The sequence below is a fragment of the Myripristis murdjan genome, chromosome 4 (assembly GCF_902150065.1).
Source record: "Myripristis murdjan chromosome 4, fMyrMur1.1, whole genome shotgun sequence".
Lineage (NCBI taxonomy): Eukaryota > Metazoa > Chordata > Actinopteri > Holocentriformes > Holocentridae > Myripristis > Myripristis murdjan.
Genome location: NC_043983.1, coordinates 29,790,955 through 29,803,969, shown reverse-complemented (window position 1 = coordinate 29,803,969; position 13,015 = coordinate 29,790,955). Strand labels below are relative to the sequence as shown.

General features: G+C 41.4%; 1 protein-coding gene across 1 annotated transcript; it reads right to left on the bottom strand.

Moving 5' to 3' along the window:
- Positions 1–2,046: 2,046 nt before the first annotated feature.
- LOC115358308 (calreticulin-like) lies at positions 2,047–11,856 on the bottom strand. Its single transcript, XM_030050221.1, has 9 exons — positions 11,660–11,856; positions 10,513–10,614; positions 9,949–10,152; positions 8,973–9,067; positions 8,666–8,875; positions 6,687–6,800; positions 5,101–5,244; positions 4,885–4,977; positions 2,047–2,431 (listed from the first exon to the last, which is right to left on the bottom strand). The coding sequence occupies exons 1-9, from the start codon at positions 11,751–11,753 to the stop codon at positions 2,201–2,203; spliced, it is 1,287 nt and encodes a 428-aa protein (XP_029906081.1). The 5' UTR covers positions 11,754–11,856; the 3' UTR covers positions 2,047–2,200.
- Positions 11,857–13,015: the final 1,159 nt, after the last annotated feature.

Here is a 13,015-nt window from a genome sequence, read left to right as displayed (position 1 = left end):
GTCGTGGGGCTGAATGATATCGTTTTTAAAAAATCATATTGCGATTTGATAGATATTATGTTAGGATTCATGATTTTACTATGATTTATCATCGTTGCATCATACTTACATCACACACATCACATCACACTAATTTTCACTGAAAAACATATCCAAGTGATGGTGATGTGGTTTTCATTGGAGTCTGTACCAAACAAGCATGTTTTCTTACAGGGAAAATATTTTATTTATTTATTTATTTGAATGTCAGGTAGTAGTTCACTAATGTATTTCACTTTTTTTTTCAAAAAAAGGGGAGTTTTTCTGCCTCATCTCTTGATTCTATGGTACAGAGCACTTGAAGACGGCTGAAATGAAATGTTCATTTGTTTGTTTGTTTGTTTGTTTGTTTTCCAGGCAGGTCATCTTGGGTCAATCATGTCATTAACGTGTGAATGTCTGACAGCACTTGAACGCAGCATGACTTCCTGTGTGTGCATGACATGTGCCTCACCGCATCAAGCTTCATTTATTTATTCTCACCAGAAATGTTTATAAGAAATAATAATATATAAGACTTGCTTATAATTCACACGCCTTCATTACATATATTTTTAGGATATTTTCATTTATTTCTCTGAAATCTTCCTTGAAAACATAACGGAATGAGTGTATTTTATGAGCAAATTGTCATCACAGATTCCTCATTTTTACACTGATGTCACATTAACATTTGCTTTTCAATGCCAGGACTGTGACATGTGACTGTGACATGACGTTTTCAAAGTTAGGAGGACAAATTGTAAAATCTATAGATCGATTTAATTGTTTCATATACATTCAAAGAGTTCATATTGATTTGTGACATTTATTTGTAATGTCTTAAACATTTATTCTGAAAAAATACAAACTCCACAGACACTTTGTTGAATTTTTTTTTTTTTTCAACAACACCCTTACTGGTTTCTCCAAGGTCTTGACTGAAGTAAAAATATTTGCATTTTGACACTGTTTACCAGCTAAATACAGAACTGATTTTTCAGCTTTAAAGCACAGATAGGTCAGGCTCAAAGCTTTTCCTCAGGATTAAAGGTGAGTCAATATTGAAATCACACTGTCGTGGACTTTAGATCAGTGCTGCTGCTCACATTTAACATTTGTTTTACTTGTAATTCCCTGAGTTTGATGATTCTTTTATGGGTTTTTTTCTTGTACAGCATTTTAAGAACCCTACGTGAAGTTTCTCCATGTATCTAAAGTTTGGTATTATTCCATCATCCCTACATTATCTCTTTCTCTCTCACTCACACACACACACACACACACAGGTCCAAAATGTGTCACACTGTTGAGAGAAAAGCTTCATTTTATTCACTGAAACTCAAACAGTGTGTGCCGCAGGGACATTCGCTTCTTTAGAGCAACGAGAAACGAGGATTGTGACTCACAGTTTGTCTGATGCAGTCTCTCTCACTTTTACACACACAGTTTGAGGAAGGACATATGCCAAAAAACAAACAAACAGAAAAAAAAAACATCAGTTTTGAGAGAATGACTGCAACGACTGAATAAATTATGATTATGGTATAAATTACCAAAAAAAAAAAAAGAAAGAAACAAAGAAACAAAGAAAGAAAAGGGGATGAGTACTGCATACAAAACCTCGTAGGAAAATAAAAAATTAAAAAGTGCAACCACTACGTGTGACCTCGGATTTACCGGTCGACCCCAAACAGGCAACATAGAAAAATAGAAAACAGATTTGACAACCAAACAGTCACAAGAGAGGAGGATGAGTTTGACTTTCAATTAAAAAAAAAAATTAATAAAAAAAAAATAATAATAATAAGAGACAGCAGCAGTGTGAGCAACTGTATCGGACACACATGTACAACAGAACCAATCACATTCTGTAAATCACATTAAATTAAAAAAAAAAAAAAAAATCTCTCTAGACCCGGCACACACACAAACACACAATAAAAGAAAAGGAAGAAAGGAAAAAAAAAATAAATCAAAACAAAGCGACAAGGGAATCAATAAAAAAAATTGAATGCAAACCAGACCTCCACCCCCCCACCGCCCCCCGCCCCCACCCACACCCCTCCCCCGCCCCTCCACCTGAATAAAAGGCTGCCGTATGGAAGGCCAGAGTCCAAAGGGTTTTAGTTGATTTTCTCTAAACCAGCGAGGAGAGATGCACAGCAGTCCTCCTCCTCCTCTACAACTCGTCCTTCGGCGCCGCCTCCTCCTCCTCTTCTGTCGGGGCGTCCTCCTCCGCCTCCTTGTCGTGCTCCTCTTCCTCCTCCTCTTCCTCCTCCTCCTCCTCCTCTTCCTCCTCGCCGCCGTCCTCCTCCTCCTCGTCCTCGGCCTCCTTCTTGCTCTTCTCCTCCTCTTCCCTCAGTTTCCTCTCCACCTCCTCCTGCTCGTCCTTCATCTTCTTCTCAGGTTCCTGGAGAAGAACAAGGTAGAAAAAAGGTAGAAAAGTTGCTTTAAAATGCATTATTCATTAAAAAGGTTTTTGTTTTTTGTTTTTTAACCGGGTGTAGAAATCATCATGAAACTGTGACCAAAACTGGTGCAGAGTGTCTTGCCTGCCCTGCATTTATGCCCAGCCAGCTGTTTAAATTATGAGTAACTTCTCTGTTACTAACTAGCTCATATTTGATATACCATATTATACATTTTAAACTTGCATGTGGCTGACATTACCATTGTCTGACCACAGATGGGCTTCACTTTCAGTTTTAAGCAGCTGCCACACTCAAGTTTTGAGATCCATAACAAGGAAAATTTAATGCACACACTGGACAAAAAACACCAATCTGCATTATGTGAAGTGTGTTTTGTTGTATAGTTGAATCTCTGGCCTGTCAAAGTTCAAGCAGCAGAGATATAGTGCTTTATAGTGGGATATTCAAGGCCCATCCCATTAACTTGAATATTTTACTGGTCCTTGTCCCTGTATTTTTTTTTTTTTTTACATTCTTTGTGGAAAAAAAAAACAAAACATAATCACATTCAGCTCAACTCACACACCGGGGTATCATCTTATCATCTTATATAGTAACTTTTGAATTCACTGTTATATAGTAACCTTTTAATTCAAGGTTACGATATATATATAGTAACCTTTTAATTCACTGTTTAAATATCTGCTCTAGTATTTATTCCTTATTAGCGCATATCCAATCAGATAATGTGTGATATGCATGTGTAAACAGAATAATTCAAAGAACTTGTAATTGACTTTTTTTCTTGTCTTTGTGTGTGTAATCAACTTGTGAATTTTTATAGTGATATCTGAAAGTAAAATGTTGAACCCCTTTCCCCTGTGTGTTAAAAACAGTGTTTTTGGTAATATGTGGTCATAAAGAGGTGATTTTCAAAACTTTCCACCAATGGGATTCCTTGGGACTTTTTTTTCCCTCACTCAGGACAAACTGAGGATACAAAATCCGTTGAGTTTGCTTCTCTTGCAGTTTGTCCTAGGTTTTTTCATAAAATGACTGGACTATTAGGCCTGGTTATCATTCACATTTTAACCGTTACCGGTGCCAAACAGTACATTTTTTGGAACTTTATTGTCTGTAATAACAGAAAATGTAATTTCAGATGTAAAACAATACATCTGAACTTAAATTTCAACACTGTTATTTGTTTAGAACATTTTGCTGTAACACACCACACAAAATAAAACACCTCCACTGCTTCCTCTCCCCTTGCAAACCTGGTCCAAATTTACATGGTAAGAAATCCCCCTGCTTTACAACCTGCAGCCTGTCACAGTCATATTTAGTCGCTGACTGGCTGTGGCGAAGGAGCCAGGAAGCCGTGATAACTCATTTTAACCCTCCATAAAAGGGAGTTTGACCCGGAGGGGGGTTGACATGGAAAGAGCCGAGCCAGCAGCGAGGTCCTTGAACACACCGCCGCTGCTGCCATCGGCTGTGTGATATTCTCAGTAGCTGGAACTGTGTCTCCACGTTCGTCCTCATTCACAACCATGTGTCCAACAGGCGCTCTGCTTTAACTTTAAATCACTTTGGATTCAAGTCTCATTCTAGGATGTGGTTAAGCAACAGTCACATGCACTTTTCAAAATCTGCCAGAGCTGAAATCTGATAGTTCGCTGCCTAAAATATATATATCCAAAAAAAAAAATTCATGTGGGCTCTTTCAAGCCAAGTGGCCACTTGAAGTGTCAAGAGGCCGAGTGTTTGGTCTGAAACCCGAGCTGTGCTTGGAGCCGGCCACTCTCCCTAACTTAACACGGCGGCTGTGACGTAAAACGAGGACGCAGAGGTGACTCCACTGCACGGCTGATTGATTTTGGGCACATAAAGTGACATTTTTGTGAATTTCTGATGAGGATCACTTGGATCAGCTGCCGAGGCATGTGACTCCTGTTTGAACCGGTCCTACGTAAATCACCTGAGATGCTTGAGATGACAGTCATCAAAACAGAAAGTATGAATACCCATTTAGAACTGAGCATGAGCACCTGTTTCCCATAAGGCATTGCCTCTGCCAAACCGTGTGTGACAAAGCCTGTCGGGTAGCCGGAAAAACAGGCTACCCAAGTGACTTGTTTCAACAATTTAAATGTACCAGATGAATACAGCTGCAATAAACGCTGATGAATACAATGAAGGAGACACAAGTGCAGCCGAGAGTAACTAATATCGATTTCAAATGATTTTCTAGTTGTTTGACTCTTTTCCATTCAAAAATAGCACCACTCGGTCACGTGGCATGCTGTTTAAAGTCAGCTTCAATCCGCAATGTCTGCTGGTGACAGTATATTTTTATATGAGCTAAATACACCACTTAGTATCCGCTAATGTATACTGAGTTATGTGTAGTATTCAGTTTGTTAATTTCCCATTCTGAATGCATTCCTACCTTAGTGACTCCCCAGGTTTTCTGCCCAACCTCCTCCGCTTCTTTGACGTCGTCTGAGATCAGGAAATTGTCGAAGATGGTGCCGGACTTCACCTGCACAGAGAAATAAACGGCATTTAAGCATCAGATTGAGATTTTACATGATGGCTCCACTCGTTTTGTTTCAAGCATGTTGTATTATTGATCCCATTACACTAGGGACATGGCTCTGTTTACCTGCCACAGGTCCAGACCCAGCACTCCGATGCTGTCGAACTTGTACATGTTTGTGTCCGGGGAGTACTCCGGGTTGTCGATCTCAGGGTGGACCCACACCCCCTTGTAGTCGGGGTTGTCGATCTGCTTGGGTTTCCACTCGCCCTGGGGAGAGAGCGGGACTGGGGTTACAACCTGGGACGTCCCGGTGCTGAGCTGGCATCAGCCATCGACCGGCTCCTCAATAAAAGAAACATCCTCGAGCTCCAGAAACCAAAACACATGAATTCTTTTATTTCAATTTACACACAAAAAGGATTTCAAGTCTTTCATGAGAAGGAGCAAATTTGATTTTCTTTCAAATCACTTTGTCCAAATCACTCCGAGGTAATGTTCCAGTCTAAACTGTTTCTTTTAGAGCGAATCGTCACATAACGATGACCAACACTAAAACGCTGCTTCTCAGCACGGCGGAGAGATGTGAAGAAATGTTTTTCAGCATCTAGTCAGCATACTACCAGCCTGTGCATGGCAGGATGGCTGATGAGATGCTCAAAGTGGAGGGAACTGCACACACCTGATTGAGAAATGCAATCTACCAAACTGATTCTGCCAAAGCTGAACCGGTTCTTTCCACTTTTAGCAAACCGCGTGTGCATTTTCCATTCCTTCCTTCTGCTAAATGCGAAGTCTTCGAGGATTCCATCAAAGCTGCATTCGAGGAACAACAGGGAGAATATGTTCCTGGATCTATCAATTAGGATCCATTAGCGGTGTGGCGGTTCTGAAACCAAGAACGAAACTGTGTGCCCCCCCCAACCCCACACAACCCCGGAGGCCGATATAGCCTTTCAGCGAGCGGAGGCTAAAATAACTTTACGACTGTTTTGATAACTGACTCGGCTTTTAATTGACGCCCTACAGTATCAAGGGGGAGCTTGACTCGGCTCTTGGAAACACTGATCTATAATAAAAAACATTATAGATCAGTGGTGAGAAGCAGACAAAACAAAACAAAACCAAAAAAAAAAACAATTTAAAAAATTCATTGTATTTGGGCGAGCAGGGCATCCAGTGCCAAACAGCCGAGAAAAGTAAAGGAAGAGTACAAAAAAAAGATTAAGCCTGGAGCACCTGGAGTCTGAGGATGCCCCATATTTTTGCACTGTTTATGTGATTTTTTTTTTTTTTTCATATATGGTAAAACTGCCTTGACACATTTTGTTTACAATTTTACACCTTCGTTCAAGTGTTCACCTCTCTGATGATGTTTAAAATGTTATAGCGACAAGAACAAAGCACATTATTTTGCACTGATTATGCCTCAGAAATTGAACTTAATTTTTCAATCATATTTTTCTCAATTAAAATTCACTTCGAGATAACATAACAATCTACAATCGTGAACACTGAATCGTGAATCCACTCAAGAACTGAGTGAATCGTTACATCCCTACTATCCATCATGCATTTCTGCTGCTGAGGGACTGAAACCGACACGAAAAGCTCCACAGACTTGCTAAACCCAGCTAGTTGGTGAATTTAAAAAATATATATAATATGCATACACAAAAACACAGCTTGAAACAGAGAGTAGAACAACTGACCTGGTATTCTGGGTTGGTGATCATGGGAGGCTCCCACTCTCCGTCCATGTCCTCGTCCCAGTCGTCAGGCTTCTTGGCGTCGGGGTCGGGGATGGTCTCAGGCTTGTCCCAGTCCTGCCACAGATCATCAGCTCAGTTATCACTTCATCGCTTCATGGCACACTTACAACATCATGCTTCGAGTGTACACCTCATGAACGTTTTGTATCTCGTGTAGCATTTTTTCCTGGTCCTGAAAAATTGTGAAAACATTTCCTTCGTGAAATTAGCAGCTGGTTTTTAGTCGCTCGGAAACCCTGACACGCCTTCAGAGAAACAGAAACTGAAACTGTTTTCATGTAAAACTCATCTTGAGATTTTTTTCCACCGAGGGGGATCTCCTAAGTGTAATCTTGGATGGTGACTCAGTTTGAATTCAGCTTTCAAGGGGTACCGGTTTAACGTCTTTCAGCGTGCAGACTCTCCTTTTGTGCAATAATGTGTTTCTCAGTGAAGCACGTGGTTTATACTGGCACCCTTCACTCTGTGTCAAGGATATGTGGCTATGAACCCGGTATGTGTGTGTGCGCCTCTAAAACTGAGCAGATCCAGGTTTAGGATGTAAAATAATCGAATGTATGAGAGGCCACTGAAGCTACCCATCATCTCAGAGATGTTCAAACCTCCTGAACAAAGTCTAGAGCCTGGCCAAGCAAGTTAAAGAGGGATCGGTTTCATTCGCAGCGCATTTGTCCTCATCAAGCGTCTGAGAGTGAGAGAGCAGGACGAAAAAAAAAGTGTTCTTGTCTTTACATCCTCTAGAAAACCAAGTACACTGGGAGAGAAACTGAAAATAAAAAATCAAACCATAATTAAATATACCATAAGAAACTGAAACTCGAAAACTTTTGAGCCTTCATTTTACTTCAAAGCAGCTCAATTCTAAAAAGTAGATCCAAAAAAACAACAACAAAAAAACAAGGCACTATGTCCACAGTGAAAAGGAAAAAAAAAAAAATTATTATGCCAGGTTCAGGCCAGATGTCAGCTTGTGACCCCGGTTTGGGTGTATAATCTATTTTCTCTGCGCGCTATGAACGATTTTCATAAGAAAACACAAATATTGTAGACGGTCAAATCTGCACCCCGCGCTTCGCCAAGTCCTCTGCTTCTCCTGGGGTTTCCATTTCCCCCGACTTTCTCACACATTTTGATGAAATTTCAGAATCTGCCCGTGCACTCCATTTGTTAGAAATAGTCTCACTGCTGTTTCCAATCAGTCAACAGAATACATCTGCAAAAATACAGCCTGCATGGTTTCCTTATTGGCAGTTAACTTCCATCTCCACTGAAAACACAGAACAGCTTCATGTCTGGAGCTGCAGAAACTGAAATCATACTAATAACTCAGTGTGACCATGAGAACCATGCAGACTCATCCGTTAAATTATGCACTTATCTCACACATTAGAGAGAGAGAGAGGGGATCTGGGTGTACCCGGTGCTGAGAAATACACTTCTGATATGAACAGCCAAGCTTCTGTACGCGTGTGAATTTACGCGTCTCAGCCCGTCCGGACCTGGCCTGAGCCTAGCATTACATGGGGTGTGACAAAATTACAAATGTGTGTTGACCAAATGGTCTTTGGATGCTGCTTGCTTGGCAAAAGGGAACTTCATTTCTGGCGCCCAAAAAATAAAAATGAGCAAATGCCGTGATCTTCAACCACTAACCCTAACTCTAACCTCTGTGACTTCAGTGTTAATTAAGATTATTTTTTGGCATTTCTACTTTAGGACAGGAAAGGCAGGGGAGACAGACGGGACGGCACACAGCAAATGGCCTGGGGTCGGATTTGAATCCAGGACTCGGCCTTAACAAGTGGTGCGCGCTCTTCCCAGGTGAGCTACCTCGGTGTTAATTAAAATGTGAGCCGCCACCTCTTCCCATCATAACTAACGTTCTCAGCTCTAGCCGTGCCCCTCTACGGGCCCCGTACCTCGGGCTTGCTGTCGTTGGGGTCGTCGATCTTGGCCCTGTCGTCCCAGTCGCTGGGCTTCTTGGCCTCGGGGTCCTTGATCTTCTTGGCGGGCAGCATGTCCCAGTCGTCCTCCAGGCTGCCCGACTCCACCTTCTCGTTGTTGATCTTCACCTCGTACGTCTGGTCCGGATTCAGGATCAGCGTGTACAGGTGGGTCAGCTCGTCATCCTGGAGAGAAAGTCAACAAATCTCTCTTAGACTCTTAGTGATTTTCTAGAGAAGACATTCGAAGCGAGACATTCAGCGAGCTTTACGCTGCAGCTACCTTGCATTTGATGTCTTTCTTGACGAGGTGGTTCTGGCCTTTGTAGTTGAAGATCACATGAACCTTCTTGGTGCTGTATCCGCAGATGTCAGGACCTGCAGACACAGAATATGACATTTATTAAGAGTCTTTATCTGAAAGGAATTTAAAAAAAAAAAAAAAACTTCAAAACACACCTAAGACACAAACATAAGACAAATTTTTAGCAAGACACAATGCATCTCTATGAACTTCTTCACACAGGGTCCAAACTATTGTGCTGCTGCTTTTTTTTTTTTTTTTTTTTTTTTTTGAGTCCAGGTTGAATTTCACTATGTCATTGGCCAAAAGAAAATTCACTAACCAATCAGATTATCTTTTGGGTTCATGCATCTGGAACCGGAATTCAAGGTATTCAACTTTGATATGCTTGGTGAGCAACAACAGAAAAATATGAGATAAAAGCCAAAACAGATACAAACAAGCGAACAAAAAGAGCTAATAGGGCGATCAACGAGAGACAAATTAGGAATCCATGAGGGTGAGTTTCTATTAAACAGGGTCAAATTGTATTTAAAGGTGTAGTTTGTGTAGTATTGGCAACATGTTAACTTTTTTTCATCAGTGTGTCTCTGGTGTGTTGTGTGGTGGAGGAAGCTGATGAAACCTGAGACACACAGATACGAGCAGAGGACAGGCTGCCTCTTCGCTTTCATTTAGGTATCCAAACTTTTTCTGAGAATGACAAAAGTTAAGCATAAGGACTAGGTGTGAATAGCCTTACAAAAAAAATCTGATTGGTGGATATTTTATCATTTTGTGTTGTGTATTAGCTTTGTGAATGGGCCTTAAAGAGGCCAAACCAGTAGAGCTGTACTTGAACAAGTCCGCAGGGAAAATGCAACAAGTACCCTTCAAAGCCCTTTGTTCCTCACGCTCGTACCTCACTGAGTCAACACAACACACACACACGCACACTCACATAAACTTGACTCACCGAACATGATGTAATACTGTGACTCTCCGTGCATGTCGTTCTGGTCGAGGTCAGAGGGGAAGATCTTGACGTAACCGCCTCCGCAGTCGATCTTCTGCTCGTGCTTGACGGTGAACTGGACGACCAGCGGCTTCCCCTCGTTGCTGAACGGCTCAAAGCGGGAGGACAGGGCGTAGAAACGGGCGTCCTGGCTGGTCTGGAGACCTGTGCGTCATCGAGAATGAACAGGAGCGGATGGCAGGTGCGACTACTGGTTATTTCCGGCGTTACTGTGAGTACACTTCACCATATTTGATCTGTTTTAAATGATTTCCCTCGCTCTAGTAAATAATCCTAACCCATAAAACCAAAGTTCAATGCTTGTGTAAAGTGGCACCGCTGTAGGCGGGACACACACACACACACACACACACACGCCCCTTTTTTACCTACATTTGCACTGATAAGTTGCCCTTACCATTCACAAGCATCTGAGTTATGCAAATCTGCCAGATTAGAAACAAATCTACCCAATCTAACCCCAGTCCTCGAGGACGCAACGCAAGCAGAACGTGAGGGCGTTACCTTTGTCAGCCTCAGCATCCCCGTAGAACTTGCCGGCGCTCAGTTTCCATTGGCCGTAGTCTGACTTGTGCTTGGACTCGACCCACCGGCTTTTCCAGGCATCTGTGAACAGCCCAGCAGAGAAGAGACGAGTTCACTCACCTGCCTGCGTTACTCTGATGAGTGCATACAGTACAATAACACTGAATATTCAGTGTAATACATAAGTAATGCCACCACAGCAGCTCTATCTGCCAGAATAACACCTGAAATTAAACTTTCTCATTTGCAGTTGGCAGGTACTAAAGTATGGCACACGGGATATCTCGCTTATTACAGATTCTGCAGCGATTATGCACTTTGTTTTCAATTCCATGTTTTGTATTACTCAAGAAAACAGCTTCATCCGAAAAAAAAAAAAAAAAAGTGCTTTATTTGGGAGACGCCGTCCCGGAAGTGCTAGGTATTATTCCGGATGGTTTGGCAAATTGAAAAGCAGTCAATGAGCTTTTTTTTTTTAATTTTTTTTTTTTTTTTTTGACAGAGGAGAAGAGTAAGACAACAGCATTATTGTCAGCTGGATTTCCCCTAAATGCCCTCTTGACAGACATGCAGATAACAGAGGCAATATCAAAAGTGAAAGACTCACTGCACCTTTGAGATAATGTATGAAACTAATGCTTTTCCAGTAGGGATCAGGTGGACTACTTGACATGTTCATGAATGGTCTAGTAGCAAAAAAAAAAAAAAAAAAAAAACTGTTTTGAAAATTACAGTGTTATGGTTTCATTATTTTTACCCCCAAAAATGCAATCCCTCATTGGTGTACAGCCTTGGTGATATGTTCCCCTTTTTCACCCACCCCACTACTAAGACAGACGTGGCCTTCAGCTGTATAATCTTGGGTCAAATCAATGCAGCATATTGACAATCCTTTCACGTTAAAAGCCCCCAAAATGTTGCTGGGACAGGATCGAAACAGAAAGGAGCTCGTCTATGACTGGTTAGTTAGCAGCCACTTTGTTTCTCTTTTTCTTTTTTTTATATACACACAAGGCGGTTCACACACACACACACACATACACACACACACACAGAGAGAGAGAGAGAGACACAGACAGGACAGCAGGACAAGGAAAACACCGTGGAAATCCGGCAAATACTGCACCTCCGTCCTGAAATTGCTCCTGGAAGTAGACGGTGGCGTCGATGGTGACAGCTATCGAGGCGAAAACTGCGAGGATTGCCGCTGGGAGCCTCATGTCGCTGGGCTGGGTTTGCGTCCGGCGCCGTGCAGCAGAGGAAGAGCGCACTGGAGGGGCAGAAATCAGGTTATAAAGGCTGCGGGAAATGCAAGCCGAGAAATTCAACACTCTCCAGCCCTGCACAGATGGCCGCGGCTCATTGGACGAGCGCCTCGCCAATGAGATCAGACCACGAGTTACTTTTCGGAAGCGTTCGGCGCGCCGTCGGTGAAGATCGGAGAGGGGCGGGGCCAGAGCAAGAGCCGCGAGCCGGCCGGGCTGCATTCAAGGCCCGTGGGAAAGATGGGAATAATGGGATTGTAGGGGTTGCCAAACTTCCTCATGATGTTATAGTCAACTAAAATTAAACTAATCACTAAAACTAGCTGTGACCTAAAAACAAAACAACATTTTATCTTATTAAAGTAAAAATTAATGGCCTGTGGGAATTAGATGAGAGGGTGTGCAACCAAAGAGGGCATGGTAGATTTAGAGGAGGAGTTGCCAAACTTCCTCATGTTATATTCAGCTAAAACTAAACTAAAACTAGGTGTGACCAAAAAAAAAAAAAAAAAAAAAGATTTTAGTCAATTGAAATAAAAATTTATGTGTCATGGGAAAGATGGGAATTCAGTGGTAGGTTGTGTAGCCAAAGAGGATATGGTAAATTTAGAGCAGGGGTTGCCAAACTTCCTCATGATGTTATAGTTAAGTAAAACTAAACTAAAAGTAGGTGTGACCAAAAAAAAAAAAAAAAAAAAAAAACATTTTATTTTACTAAAATAAAAGTTCATGGCCTGTGGGAATAAGATGGGAGGGTGTGCAGCCAAATCGGATATTGTAGAAATAGAGCAAAGGTTGCCAAACTTTTTCGTGTTATTCTAGTTAACTAAAACTAAACTAAAAACTAAATCTAGGCGTGGAAAAAAAAAATTTAGTTAACTGAAATAAAAATTCAGGGTATCGTGGGAAAGATGGGAATTAGATTAGAATTTGCTAATAAAAAAATAAATAAAAAAATAAAAAAATAAATAAATCATGCTAGGACCCACATGTAGAGGTACAGCTTGTCCTCAGGCCCACCAAATATTTCATGAAGTGAAATAAAGTTGTTAAAAAGTAGTAAAGAGGCCATTCCTTCCTGTGGCCATCAGATTTCTTAACACCTCCTATGAAGGGTCAGATAGCCTGAGTTAATGAACTGCAAAACTGTATACCATTTAAACTGTTTAACCATTTATCTTTTATTTTTATCATTTATTTTCTAGCACCCAGTTTCG